Source organism: Mastomys coucha, unplaced genomic scaffold (genome assembly GCF_008632895.1).
Source record: "Mastomys coucha isolate ucsf_1 unplaced genomic scaffold, UCSF_Mcou_1 pScaffold18, whole genome shotgun sequence".
Classification (NCBI taxonomy): Eukaryota; Metazoa; Chordata; class Mammalia; order Rodentia; family Muridae; genus Mastomys; species Mastomys coucha.
Genome location: NW_022196900.1, coordinates 36,178,758 through 36,193,903, shown reverse-complemented (window position 1 = coordinate 36,193,903; position 15,146 = coordinate 36,178,758). Strand labels below are relative to the sequence as shown.

At 38.3% G+C, this 15,146-nt stretch overlaps 1 protein-coding gene across 47 annotated transcripts in view; it reads left to right on the top strand.

Moving 5' to 3' along the window:
• Ptprd (protein tyrosine phosphatase receptor type D) overlaps positions 1 to 15,146 on the top strand; it is a 2,240,535-nt gene that overhangs the window by 2,177,243 nt on the left and 48,146 nt on the right. For all 47 annotated transcript variants that reach the window (XM_031377711.1, XM_031377696.1, XM_031377694.1 and 44 more), the window contains one exon: positions 5,725 to 5,900. In XM_031377711.1, the coding sequence (XP_031233571.1) occupies positions 5,725 to 5,900 (176 nt within the window). The remainder of the gene's footprint in view (positions 1 to 5,724; positions 5,901 to 15,146) is intronic.

The window sequence follows — 15,146 nt, the reverse complement described above, 5'->3', positions numbered from 1 at the left end:
TGCTGTACACTCTTATCCAATCTGCTGGAGGAGAACTGCCTCCTTCCCATGAACACACACTCCACTACCATTGTTTTTCTTTTCAATGTTTTGTTTTTAAGAGTTAGCAGCTTCCAGTGGAACTCTTCAGTGTCAGCCCCACTATGTCTCATCTCAGCGTGCTAGAAGCAGTGGGCGTCAGCTCGCAAGTGCAATAGAGTGTATCACTACTAATCTAAGGGACTAAGCCATTCTGTTTATCTCTAAAATAACTTTGTAGAAATGGATGAATCTAGGAAAGTTAAGAATACCATAGAGAACATCATATGGTAGCGCTCAGAAGAACCTACGGAAATCAATTTGTCCAGTGTACCTAGGTTTAGCAGATAAGCTGCCACAGGTCTAGACAGGGTGAGTGATTGGCTGAGTAGTTCCTGATGAAGTTCTCTAAATACTAAGTAAGTGCTTAGTACTGTCCTAAGGATTTTCCAGTCATGATGTGGTACAAAAGTGTGAACATCCCTCTCATGCCTACTTAATTCTGTATTGACAAAAATAATTCGTGTACTGCTTTTTCATACAACTTCAGTGTATGAGAGGCTAATTACTGACCATTCGTAATTACAAACACTCTTTAAACATGGGCGAATCTTTTCAAGTTAAATTATCTTCTGATCAAAAAAATTATAATCTGCTGGAAACTGAATGGGTTTTGTTGCTGTCTGGGCGCGTAGCATAATTACTCCAGCTCAAATTAGTAGAAAGAAAGATTTTATTTTAACCCTGCCATGACAAAATAGCTCAGGTGAAATATTCCTTGACATTGTAATATACTTTCAAGGTTGTAAATCATTTCTAAGTCACTAGTTGCTTGGCTCGATATTTTTTCAAACCACATCACTACTTTCTTCTGTTAACATTCAGGCATATGCACAAACAACACCATGAAGCACTATCCTTTTACTCTTACGGGCTACTGTCATTAGCCTTGATCTTATAGTTAACTCTCCAAAGCTTTGCAGACCTTCAATAAAACAGAAGCTGGGTGTAGTTAAGCACATGCCTCTAATGCTAGCACTAGGAAGGCAACGACAGGCAGACCTCCAGGAGTTGTAGTCAACCTGGTCTATATAGCAAGTTCCAGACTAGCCTTTGCTATATAGTGAGATCTTGTTTCAATATCTTTAAAAAAAAAAAAAGTGGGAGAAGGGGTGAGCATCCAGAGTCCATACTGAACTTTGATATTTCTACCTTGACCTATAACTAGAAAATATGAACAAATAAAATGAGAAGTGAAAAATTTTCTCATTCTGCTTGAACAGGTACTTGTCAGCTGTTGTACCTAAAGAACTCAATAGTATAGCTCTATCAGATATTTTCCTCCCTATTTTATTTATTTTACTATTAAATTTATCAATTTGGGCATTTTATTATACATTTGTGCCTGATGTCCTCAGAAGGTACTCTAGAGATGGTGTCAGATTTCCTAGAACAGGACTTACAAGTAGTTTTGAACTGCCATGTGGTACTGGGAATTGAATCAGGTCCTTGGGAAGAGTAGCCAGCTCTTAACCATTGAGCTCTCTTCAGCCCTACCTCCTTATTTTAAAGGCTTGGGTGTACATGTCTAGTTGTAGTGAGCTCAGAGTATACAGGCTTAATCCTGAGCATAAACAAGCAAGCAACCAATGTGCCACCAGAAGGAATCTAGTCATTAATGAGATTCAGTTTTACACAGGATTGGACTATGTGGACATAGTGTATAGCTGAGATCTAGGTTTTGGTTTTCCATGCATCTGACCAAAGTAAAATAATCATTTGGTACTGTAACTGTTTACACAATTGACTATTGCTAATTAGAGAAATACATAGATCAATATAGAAGAAGACCTAAAATTCTACTTAGTTTATAAAATGCACTAAAGCAATAGGAAAAAAAAAACCACATTGTTGAACTAAGCTAGTCATTAGCAAACTATATTAGAAATAGCCAACTATGAGCCAGATGTGGTGGTGGTGTGCACCTTCAGCCCCAGGGGAAGAAGTTGTATCTCTGTGAGTTCAAGACCAGCCAGGGCTACAAAGTAAGGCCCCTTTATAAGAAAATCAAATAATAAATAAATAAAAATGAATTGAAAGGCCAATCTGTTCTATTTCCAAAATTCTGCCCTAACTCTAGAACTTTGGTGGAGACGAGCACATAGCAAAAACTCAGGCTCATGGCATATTAATTCCTTTCTATACCATAAACAAACAGAAAGTAAACATACAACCATGCAAAGACACACACTAATTTTATACTGAAAGATCTTCCTGACTACATGTAAATAAACAATGAAGCCATCTTCTAATTGGTCCTAATTCCCTCTTCTTTCCTTCCTGCATTTTAAGTTAGATTTTGATCTCTATAGCAAAGTTTGTTCTCATACACTTAGATCTTGGATTCATAGTGCACCATGATGGGTGTTACTTGCAAGTTAGTAGTAGTAGTAGTAGTAGTAGTAGTAGTAGTAGTAGTAGTAGTAGTACTATTACTTTTTATAGTTCAGTCATTACTTCCCTCACAGTCCACCCTCCACAGTTCCTCGTCCCATTCCTCCTACCACCTGTCTCCTAGAGGATGTCTCACCCCATGCCAAGCCTCCTCACTCCCTGGGGTCTCAAGTCTCTTGATGGCTAGGTGCATCTTCTCTCAGTGAGGCCAATTCAGGCAGTCCTCTGCTGTATATGTGTCAGGGACCTGGAAGCAGCTTGTGTATGTTGCCTGAATGGTGGCTCAGTGTCTGAGAGGTCTCATGGGTCTCATGGGTCTGGGTTAGTTGAGACTGCTATGGGCTTTTTAAAAAATAAATAAATAAGGCATTAAAGATTAAATGAACTAATAGGCATTTCTTGGAGAAGATCAACGCCCAAAATGAATGAATTTCATAAATCTAGCCTCCCAGCAGACACATCCTAACCAACAGTCTCTAAGATATTTCATGGCACCCAAAATTCTGGCAGCCATTAGAGCATATATTTTCCCCAAAATGTTTGGAAAACATCCCTACATATGTCATACCCGAAATTAGGATGTCAGTCCTTGAAACTGACTGGTGTGAAATGTAGCTTCCATCTCGATTTAGTAGTTTTAGAAGTACAAGGAATCCTTCTTCCTGCAGTCGCTCTCATCTTGTGCACAGCTTATGAAAGGGTGTTGGATACAGGACATGGTAGATACCAGATCTCCAGAGACAGCATCCATTGCATCTCCACACAGCAGGGCTGAGAAACCTTGCCTGACATAGCAATCTGTCAATGTGTGTAAAAGGATCATGTAGAAATAGGCATTCATTCTGGAAATCACCCCCCACCCCCCACCCTACGGCAGTGCTAACATGGAAGATGAACCTGGCATTATTTTCATGAATACAGTAGCTTGATAATCAGCATTCCTGGATACTGCATTATTTTACTTTTGCTTTTCTCTCTTTTAAAACATTAGGAGCTAAATTTGCAATGTGTTTGGTTTTAAACTCAACCACTTGATAATCTTCTGACAGAAATGGTTTATTTTTATCTTTTGGAAGTGTAGTCATTATTCATTAACTGTTCACCTCCCCTAAATTTTATTATTCACTTTTTTAAAATATAATTTATTTTGTAATGGTTTAGGAAAGTTGTGCACTTTACTCATGTGGCTGCAATAAGAGGGTTTTATTTAGGCTGCCCCTGTTATCCACAGGAATGTGGTATTCGGGAGGATCAGGGTCTTTATCAGTCATGAGCTGCCAGAACTCAAACTGTTTCTTGAGTAGCTGAAATAGATGAATAATGCTCCAACCAACTGTGTGTTTCAGTTTCTGCTCAAAAGACTTTCCACCTAATAGTGGTACTATCCTATATCCATGTGTTCATCCCAGGGTGCAGTGACTTCCATCTGATTGTCATTATTCCCCTCTGGAGGATCAGTTATACAACTGGAATCAGAAAAGCAGTCAAAGTAATTGAAGCTGGCAATCAGGGAAATATAGCATTTTTAGCTTGGGAGCACATGTTCCAATATAAAGAAAAAAAAATTTAACTCCAGGGCACATATTTCCCAAGGCCAGGAGGGACCATGCATATGTTCTAGTGTTTCCTTACATAGAATACTGATGCCCTGTGAAGCATTTCTTTCTCTACAGGGACAGGAAACTCATTATCTCTCTAGGAAACATACTTCCCTTTTGATTCTGATTATTTGAAAACGTATCATTGTAGCAGAGATACAATTCCTCCATCTGTAGTTAACATCCTTCAGAATTGAAGCTGTGTCTCAACACAGTAAATTAAGCCCTTCATATGCTCTCATGTAGCTTTTATCCTCAATTCCTATTTCCCCCTTTGCTTCTATACCATGAATTCCTTTTCTATAGAGTAGTATTGATTTTCTTGGTCACTTTGGTCACTGCCCTTGGAAGAAACACAAATTGCCTCTTATCTCTCTTAAGGTATTACAATTACAGAAAATTAGGCTTTAAGTCAGAAAGTCATAGAAAAAGAACATCTTTCCCCTTTAATAAAATTGGAAATGGTCAAATTATGCATTCTTCTTAATCAGGAATATTGCCAAATGACAATAAGAGAGCTATGGGATTGTGGTCAAATCTGTAAAAGCCAGTTCAGCAAAAACTTAGTGTATCACATCCTGTAATGGATAGTGGTATAAAGGAGCATCATATGTGCCCTGAATTCTGGTAGCTGAGACAGGCAGGAATGGATGCTACTTATGGAGAAAAAATAAAGTATGTTCCAGGAGATATGTGGAAGAGAACATTTTCTACCAATGGAAGCAGGCCAGTGCCTAGAGGTTAAGAGATGAGTGGAATGCAATGAAATTAGAAAGGTGTAGAACTTTGTAGATAAAAGCTTAGATTTTACTTGAAATGAAATGGAAAGTCGCCATTGGGTTTGCAGAAATCATAGTATTTGAAATGATTTTTTTTACCTCACTGTTATTCCTGTTGTGACATATATTAGAAGGGACAAAAGTAAAGATAATCCAGTCGGTCTACAGCCAGTTGTTACACAGAAGTGGCTCATGTGCTACAACCCTGTGAGTCGTAAGTGAGAGATACTTCTTTCTAGAGGTCCAGGCCCAGGGATAGTAGAGAGATAGCTTATATTTGAACTTGACTTCCCTCATCAACCTGGGTGGCTTAGTCTTTCTTTTCTTCTGGTTTTGAAAAGATGATAAGACAGGAATTAGTTGACAGCAGTCTCAGGATTGCTGAATGAATTTATATGGTGTATTAGGAGCTAAACTTGCAATGGATTATTTGTGTTAAAATATTCTACCTTATATTGTATCTTCAGACTTAGGCATTTTTATATATAGTTTTTGTCTGAAAATTGAGGGTTATGGAATAAGAAGTAAAGACTGTGACTAGATTATTTTTTGATCTTTGCAAACTACTTATTACTAATATAAGCTGGCAGATAGAGAACCTGTGAGAAAAAAAATAAATTCTTTGGGCGACACTTTTGTTTTACTATATTTGGTGATTTGGTCATATTATGCAGACACAATACCATGGATGTTGCATATTTTAACATGATGTCATGGTAGAACATATTCTTAGTCTAGCTTAAAAATCAAACTAAAATATATTGCATTAAATATGAGGCTATGGAATAAAGTAGAACATTGCTGTTAAATCAGAGCCAGACTGTTTTCTCTTACAAGTTTTACCTTCTGGTTGAACAATACTCCTTGTTTTACAGGAATCCCAGGAAGTGACTATGTGAATGCCAACTACATAGATGGCTATAGGAAACAAAATGCCTACATTGCAACCCAGGGATCTCTTCCTGAAACGTTTGGGGACTTTTGGAGAATGATATGGGAGCAACGAAGTGCCACAGTTGTCATGATGACAAAGCTAGAAGAAAGGTCGAGGGTAAGGATGACTGTCAACTTCTTCTAAAATCCTCCTTCCATCATCTTTACGTTGTGTATTCCGTTCTATTGAGAGGCCACTTCCCCCCAGGGTAGCACTTTTTAACAGTCAGTCCTTGGAAATGGATGTCAAAACCTCTGATTGGACTATTTTTCAAAACTCTTTGGCCCATTCTCTCCATCAAACAAAATTCTGCACATCCTTCACCAAGATCTAGCCAGGCAAAACCCAGCTCACAAATGCTATGCTCTGTGCAACCCTTCCTGTATCCTGTTAGACACAGAACTAAGAAAAGAAGTACAAATGCCTAGATATCATCTCCAAATAGATAAGTATGAAAGATCAAGGGAATATCTTCACCAGCTTCTCCAAATCTCCCACTCCTACAAGATATTCACCAATGAAGATTACCTAGGTGAAACTCACCACGCAAAATGTAAAAGGCCTTCATCAAGAATTTAAGGACTTTGAAACTCCTTTGCGGAAAGTCTGATTATGCTTTCTAGTGCCCTTAAACACAGCATGTAGAAGGTTGATATAAGACACAGAGTTTCATGCTGATACCAGGCAGGGCTGCATGAAGTAGATCCTACCCAAGGGAAAACAAACAAACAAAAATAAAGCTTGTGGTCTTTTTTAAAGGAAATTCTCACATGTTACAATAGTCATGGTTGCTACAGAGAAAATGAAAGTGATATCTGAAGAGATAATCAATTTGTTTAGAAAAAATGAATTTTAGCTATGAACAAGAACCCACGGAGTTCTACCCAAATGTACTGCCCACATTTTCACCTTTTTTTTTTCTAATTTTCTGTGTATAAGCTCTAAAATTCCTTGAAAAGGGTTCATAGTTAAATCATTCAGATCAAATCAGGGTAGCCAGAAAATGATTCATTTTAAAACATGACTAAAACACACACACAGAGTAGGGGAGGAAGGGAGGGAGAGAGAAAGAGAGAAGGGGGGGACATGTAGAGGGCATTTTGCTAATTTTGGCTTTTCCAAAATGAATAGATTTTAATAACAAGTCATTTCTTGTTAAGGTCTAAGAAAAGAGTTTTAGTCACCATATGGGTCCAATATTACAGTCCACTGCACATTAGTTAAATATTGTTGGTTTGGAAATTTAAAACATAGCACAGAGCAGTATGCCATATTCTCTAATGAATCTGCAATTTCCATACATTGCTGATAAAAATCAAGTTTTAACCTTAGGACTTTAACAAATAGGTATTTAAATATTTCAGTGAAACATGGGGATATTAATGCTTATGGTGAGACCTCAGGTAAAGGGTCTCTTTCTTTGCCTTCAGGCATACTTAGAGGCCGAAACCTAGCTCCCCATGTAAGAGACAAATGAGATTCTTTATGTGTTCTTCCAAGCTCAACACTTAGTAGTGTTCCTAAGCCTAACGATAGCCAGGACATGGTAGCCAAAGGTCGCCCCAATAATTTATAAGGTAAAAGCTCATATTTAGGAAAATACTAGAAAGCTATACTGTCACCTTGGAAGTGGGAATTATGGGGCTGCTTTAGCTAACCTAAAACTTTGTGAGATCTTTGCAAATACCTGATTCCATATAAATGGATATAGCAATGTCTATGGCATTGAAATCAGTGTTTGTTTTACATTGTACATGCAAAAGCCAGTAAGCATATAAATATACTCAAACCCAATGTAGTTCCAACACAAATGATCCTGAAATATACATGAGGTAATAATTATAACAATATCTAACTCATTGTGTACTGACATTGAGTTAAAACCAACTTTATGTAAATGATTTTATAAAATCTGATTGCTTCTATAAAATTTGCTTTTTCCTGTGAATAAACTGAGGCCCACAAAACTACTGACAGTCATTCTGAAAGCAAGGTCAGAGAGAGGCATTGAAGACCCACATTCTGGCCTCACAGTGCATATCCTTTATCATCAGGCCATACTACCTATGACATGCCTAGGAAACTGAGACAGCCGAACTTTTCTATTACAGCGTGCATGTAAATCTCACCTACCAGCTCTGCTCTGCCTAGAGATACCAGCTGGTAACAAGCAGTCATTTGCTAAAGCTGTTTTCAGTAAAACACACATTTTATCTTGACACTGCAGGCCTTCATTAAACTATGCACAGAAACTTGTTTTGAAATAACCAAATGAAATTCTGTCCCTTTTCTTCCTAATTGCTTCTAATAATAAAGTTAGTTCTTACTGGCCCCACTGCCACTGCCACATCTGATGGTAATGAGCAGTTCCTGGCAGCAGGTACTGTGACTTAGATACCTGCAGTTTATCTTTCTGTTGCAGGCTCTTCCTTTCCCCTTCAGACAGAGGAACTTATTTGGAAGTAACTAAATGAACCTTTGTTTGCTCCCTTCATTAATTACTCTTTGCTCTTGTGAGTTTGGCGGTCTGCTTTGTTAAATGGCCTAAGGAGGTCAATTAAATTGCTGTCCTGTGATTTTTTATTCTGTGGTTTTTCAACATGTTCCCAAGCTTATGATGACCTGTATTAGCCAGTAGGCAGTTGGGCAGTCTCAGTCATCATCCATCTGACAAGACAGATGAATCCTGACCCCAACATCCACAGCCCTTTGTTTGTCCTTTGTACACATTTCAGAAGAAGGACCAAGTGTCATGAGGCAGATTTCACCGAGTGCTGGTGGCTGAGAAGGTTTCATCTGTTTATCCATCTTCCTCCTCTTATCTTCCCTCTTCACCTTTTCCCAGCCCCATTGCTCTTTCATCTACAGAACCTGCAAGGCCAAGGAATGCATTACAGGTCTTTCAAACAAGAATGAGCATAAGATTTATTATAAAAACAGTATTATGAATAGTGCTAACTTCCTACAGGGATGAATAGCGCCATACTTTTGGAATATTGTAGGCTTTGTGTTTGTGTTTGACCTGAGAACTCAATGGAATTCTTTACTCCAAACATCCAAACTTAAAGCAGATATTGAGCTAGCTTGGTTCTAGACTGATCCATTATTATACAAAGGCTCAGAATTTCAATTATATTCATCCCATTTAAGTAAAACAAGTACATACATGTGATGTGCACATGTGCATGGGAGGTGGGGTTGTACACATATGCACATGTTAATAAACTTTGGTGTAGCAGGAGATATATTCAAAACTGTCACTAGCAGCTTAAGGAGTTCCCTTGTGATTTAGGGACCTCCACTCAGGCAAAGTCCAGTATTTTACTTCATTTCAGGAAACAGCTTCAGGGTGAGCCAGTGTGGCATACAGTACTAGTTTATTAAAAGACAAATTTAACAGATTTAGTAACAAGGGTTAATAGAAAGGCAACATACTCAAGTATGGGTATGAGCTTCTGGAAGTCCTAGAATAACAGGAAGAACTTACTAGCTCTTGAGTAGCCACATATGCTAGCTAGCACATCACCTGTCCCCAACCCCATGGGTTGGATTATGAGCAACACTGTAGCTCTTGCATTTGTCCCAGAAAACACTTTCAAGATGAAGTGCAATTGAAAGCCTCAGTTATAGTTTAGTTAGAGGGTTGTTTTCTTAACATTGTTGCTTCAAGACTGGAATCTAAATACCACAGTTTGTTGCCAAATGAAATTAATTGGTTTCTCCCGTTGTTAGCAGTGAAGCATGAACAACTTCAGAAAGCCACTGCACTTGTGAATTTCCACTCACTATACCTTGTGCCTCATCTCTGAATTTATTCTCAGAGATAGAGCCAAACATTTGTACTAGCTTTCCCTCTGAACATGCTTCCCAGAATTCAGACCTTAACAGAGTAAATTTGTTAATTCTGCAAACAGATCATCAGAGGACATTCTTTTTTATTTGTTGCTTTCATGTATCATCATGGCAAGATGATTAGTATGAAAACCATTCATAATCCAGGCATGCAGTGGTCCTTGTCACTAGAGATAATATGGGCCACATTTGCATTTCTGGTTGTTTCTGTTTGTATTCCCACTGTTTAACATTTCTTCCTGGAACAGACCTGTTTTCCAGCTTTCTGTTTTGTCTCTGTCTGGTTCACTTTCACTGGAGCTTGAGGTTTACCAATAGTACTGTGACCTTCAATGTCAGGACCTCTTACTGAGACAAATGCTATGTTTAATTGTTTGTGCTGAAAGTCTCTTTAGGCTTTTGCTAGGAAATTGATAGTTCTTAGCATTGGAACAGTCGAAGCAGCCCTGACAAAAGATTGAAACTGTCTGGGATCCAAGTTAAAAATGCAAATTCTTTGATTTTTCACATGAATTGACTCTACTCATTCTCAGACAATTGTGGTCTTGAGAGAATCCTACACGTCCCTGAGGGTCTTTATTTTGTCTGTGCCGATTCTTGCCTTCACTTGAGTTCCTAAAACAACTTAGTGAAGACTGTTTAGTTCAATTTGAAGCACCACTTGCATTATATTGAGAGTCAAAAGCTGAACGCTTACGTTGTGGGAAATAATTAAAAAAAAAAAAAATCACTCCACAAACTCTCTAGCCTGTAGGTACCGGCTGGCCACATCACTATGTCCTGGCAGGGTCCTACTGTTTTCTCCCAGCTAGCAAGATCATCTGGCTTACATGCAATGCTCCATATACCCTACAATCAGTCATCTAGTTACCCGGTAGTAACATGACTCTTAAGACTTAATTATTCAATCAGGTTTATATATCAATAAGATCCCAAGTTACAAGATGCCAATACAATAATTTCAGAGCCAAATGATAAAGATAATGCTTTAAGTAAATTATTATAACCTTGTGAAAACCTTAGCTACCTGTGGCTGTTTAAAACCACACGAGGTCTAGATTGTCTTTCTGTTCACCTGCCTTCATGATGATTTCTCCTGCTTCATCTCTGACCTCCAACCTCCTCACTCCTAAACTTCTAGCTCCGCCTCCCTATTCCTGTCCAATCAGAGACCTGTGACTGCCCTAATGTGGTTGGACAGAGAAAATGCTGCAACCTGCTTATATTCACATCTCTCACTTTTCTACTTTGTCACAACTGAGGATCTCCTGCCTCTCTAGGGAATGCTGGGGGCTTTCTACCTCGATTTGTGTAATCAGGGTGATCTCTCCCAGACATACCCAAAGGAACCTCATCTAGAAAAGCCCTCACTGACATTTTATTCACAGCTGATTCTAGGTTGTGCCAAACTGACAACTAAAACTAACCTTCATAACAATACTAAAATAAAGTTGTAAATTGACTGTTTTTTAGAACTTTTACTATGGCAAGTCAAGAAACAAACAAGAATACTAAATGCTGGGTTTTTGAAGATAAAATATGATAGCTGCCTTAAATACACAGCTCAGATTAAAACCGCTGTAGAATGTGCTGTGATAAAAGATTCTGTGAGTTTTACTTCAGTTTCCACTGGAACTGCCAAGTCCTCTCAAGTTCTGCATAGTTCATTGATTCTGTAGCAAGTCATTTTCCTGCCCTAGAATGTGGTTTCTAATTGTTTCCATGTTTCATAATATGCCAATAAGCACAAAGATCTGTCTGGGCAACCACATGGAGGGAAGAAAGTCTTTGGAAAAAGTGAAGCACTGTTACAGTAAAACATATGCAGCTGGCCTTTTCACTCCAGGGTGTTATTTGTGGGTGACTGGGTGTATAATTGGCAGCCTTCCCTGAAGAATGAGTCTCCAAGGTACCACTGGCCAAGGTGATTCCTGGCTCAGGAAACGCCCTTGTTCCCTGGATGATTGTCTACATTTTAACTTTTTTTCTCTGTGTGTTTTTGGCTGGCTGATTTCTATCCTTTTATCTACCATCTTGAGGTTGATAAGACAGGGACTGAAGAAGCCTGGTTAGAAAATGCTTGGGCAGCCTTACTGAGTGTTAGAGGCTATGGTAGCTATGAAGAGGTTTAGCGGATATCTGTCTTACACTTGGTCTCAGAACCCAGCCTTGATTCACTGCTAATAGTTGAAACTATTGGTATTGATACTGTCTTTCAAGCCATATAGTGGGAAATGACTGAGTTAGATAGAGTTATTTTGATGTAACTTAATACTATTAATGTTAGAGATAAGGAGAGAAATTTTGACATGCAACAAATGAGACATGATTTGAATTGTCAATTAGTTTGTAAAATGCAGTTCTGGAAGTAAGGAGTTCTATAATTTCAATATGTCAAAATTGTATTTTCCATTGTTACATATAGAATCAGTTGATAACACCTATTACTAGTTCACATAAAATGTTTTCTGCAACTGACCTTGGTTGTTGCTTAGGTCAGAGAAAAAGAAAAAAAATCCTCTTATCACTATATTTTAGTGTGTGTGTTAATGAATAGAGATGAGACAATGTCAAGGCATAGGAGACTGGGCTGGTATTCATCCCTCCCTGAGTTAATATTTCAAGGAATTAGAATATCAAAGCTTGATATTTAGTCAGTGGACTAATGACCTAATGACCACTTATCCTTCTAGTCCTTGAATGTCACCTTTGTAAACTTCTCCAAGAATCAAAGTGAGGTGGAGACATGCTCATGTTTAGTTTTGTGGCTTTCAGAACAGTTGAGAGCAAGAAGCAGTTAAAACGAACAAACAGATGTTGGTCAAAATTTTTCTTCTTTTTTGAAAAGCAAACCTAGAGCTTGTTTTCTGAGCTTGAAGTTCTCTGGGGTTAAAATCTGACAGGATCACACTGAAGATTATAAATGGCACTGTTATTGTTTTCGTTGTTGTTATCAGTTTTGGAAAGCCTAGCCATGGCCAGTGGCAGACTAATTCTTGGCTTCTCTGGTTGTCAAGGTTCAGTGAGTTTAATGGAGAGCAAATGCTTTCCAAATGCCAGGTCTGTGTCTTCCTCCAGATAGAGCTGGAAGCGCCAGAGGCCTTGAACATTTAATTTCTCAAACCGTAGCCCAAACCCTGCCTATCTAAGTGAACAGAAACTGCTTTTTCCTTAAGCAACTTTAGGAACAGCAGCACAAACATTGCCTCTGGAGTCTGTATGATGTATGGGATTGCTTTGAAAGTACTGGATAGTTAATGTAAATGGGACACTGGCAACAAAAGGTATGAGGCTTATGTTGGCAACCTGACAGATGTCTGGGGCATTATCTAGCAAGTTCCATACTCTTGGTGTTCGCATGTCAGTGTCAGATAAAAGAGAAAGAATCTGGCCAATTCTTGGATAGTGGTTGGCTTCCCGAATTTCATCTTTCCTCTCCCTAGCCATCTTCACTGTCCACAGTGCCCAGCATCAGCTTCAAGCCATTTAGAAACATGACAATGCATATACAAATCTGTATTGGAGAAGCAGCTTTAACAGTTTCTAGTGACAGTGCAGACCTCCCTGTCACCACACTCATGTCTAATCTTCTCAAGCTGGGTCAGGTTACTTACTTTCTATACATTGTATAGTAATCTCCCTGCTGTCCAGTATTCCCAGTACAGTAATACCTTTATGGGTTTTTTTTTTGTGTGTGTGTTTTCTGTGAATATGATTCCAGCATGGGTGAAACAGTTTATGTAGAGCTTTGCAGTCCCATCTCTGTGGGTTGGTCTATGGAAACTATTCGTACATAGAATTAATTACTCAGCCAACTAATAAAACTGCTTGGTAACTGTAGTACTTGAATGTAGCTGGTTAAAAGACTATGGCCAACTCAGAGGCAGAGTTGACTATACAGCTATTGGGTCACTTACTTGCTTCTTAGAAGTTATGAGTGATGAAATCAATGTGGAAAGATGCTAACAACACATGTAGGAACAGTTAATATCTAAGTGGTATTTGATAACACAGGATGATCTTTTGATTATAACAAAGAGCCTGAATGTAAGCTGTGGTGCCTATCTGTTGAAGGGTATAAGTCATTGGCAGAGCTCATAGCGAGCCCTCTGCATCAATAGCTAACAAATTCATCAAACAGTAAAAGAACAACTTGATATGTGGTCCAGGAAGTTTTAGAATGGTTCATGAACTGGTACGCTGCTTTATGACATCTAATTTCCATTATCTCTGGAATCTTCTTTTAGATTTATGTTCGTAAATGTGAGAAGCTGTAAGTGCATTAGTGTCTGATGATTTGATATTACTGACTTTGCATTTGGGATGACCTGTCATGCCCCGCTAAAGAGTCATCAGTAAAATGAGATAGGGAAGTACATGAACTTTGCAACTTGGGAAAGTATGTGGCCAAATGAAATAGTTGAGTACAAAGAAGAACACTTGCTGAAAAATATCAGTCATTGAGCAAAATAGTAAACAAATCTGGTACTAACATAGTACCAGAAGTTACAATTTGTAAAGCTTAATAACTCAATATGTAATCTATTCTACTTAAGATAGACCCTGGCACTTATATGAAACTTTTTTAAAATTTTAGATCCTATTTTTAAACGATCATTTAAAAAGGAGTACAAACTGACTTCCATTTATGTAATATAACACATCTCTCTACACGCTGTTTACTACTAATAGAAAATGTAGACTCCAACAGCCACTATGGCCACAATTGCTCAATATGGATATACAGCCACTTTTAGTAAGTTACAGTGTCTCAAACATTACTCTCTGGCTACTTTAACTCCTTCTTTGGCTCCTTACCTCTTGCCCTATATTTGCTGCTCAAAATACCTGGCAATAGATGTGTTTCAGAGCAGGAATGCTGGAACTCTGACGAGGAACTATTTGGTTATAAGTGGACTTCAGATAATGTGCCAAATTTAGTAAGTCTTTAGTAAATTGAAATGGGCAAAATTCAATTTCAGAAAATGTTAGATAATTTAAAAACAAGCCAATCGAAGCCACATTCCTGATTATAAATTTGGCCACCTTTGTTGAGCACCACTGAGTGCCACTTTTAAGATAAGCCATATTGAAATGACCATGAATTGGAATGAGAGTCCTCCAAAGCAGGATGCTCCAACCTATTATAACAACACCTACCACCTATGCCTAACGACAGGGCTTTATTCTGAATGCATTTAAATAATATTTGTTGTCTTGAAGTTCAAGGATGGCTTTATTAGAGTTTAAGAGAAAAATATGAGTGCAAACTAGTTACAAGTCTCAGCCGATGCTTGGTGGAGGGAGGTGGAGAAGAATAAAACCACAGTTTTTTAAACAACAAATCTGAGCGGCTACAGGAAAAGGGGGTGGGAGTCTTTAGAGAAAGAATGTGAGTGACTACCTGGAGAGTCAAGACAAACATGGATAGGATTTGTATTGGCATTCAAAGAAGAAATAGAAATGAGAAGAAAGAAATTTGCAGTTTTTGACTTAGAACTCACAGAAGTA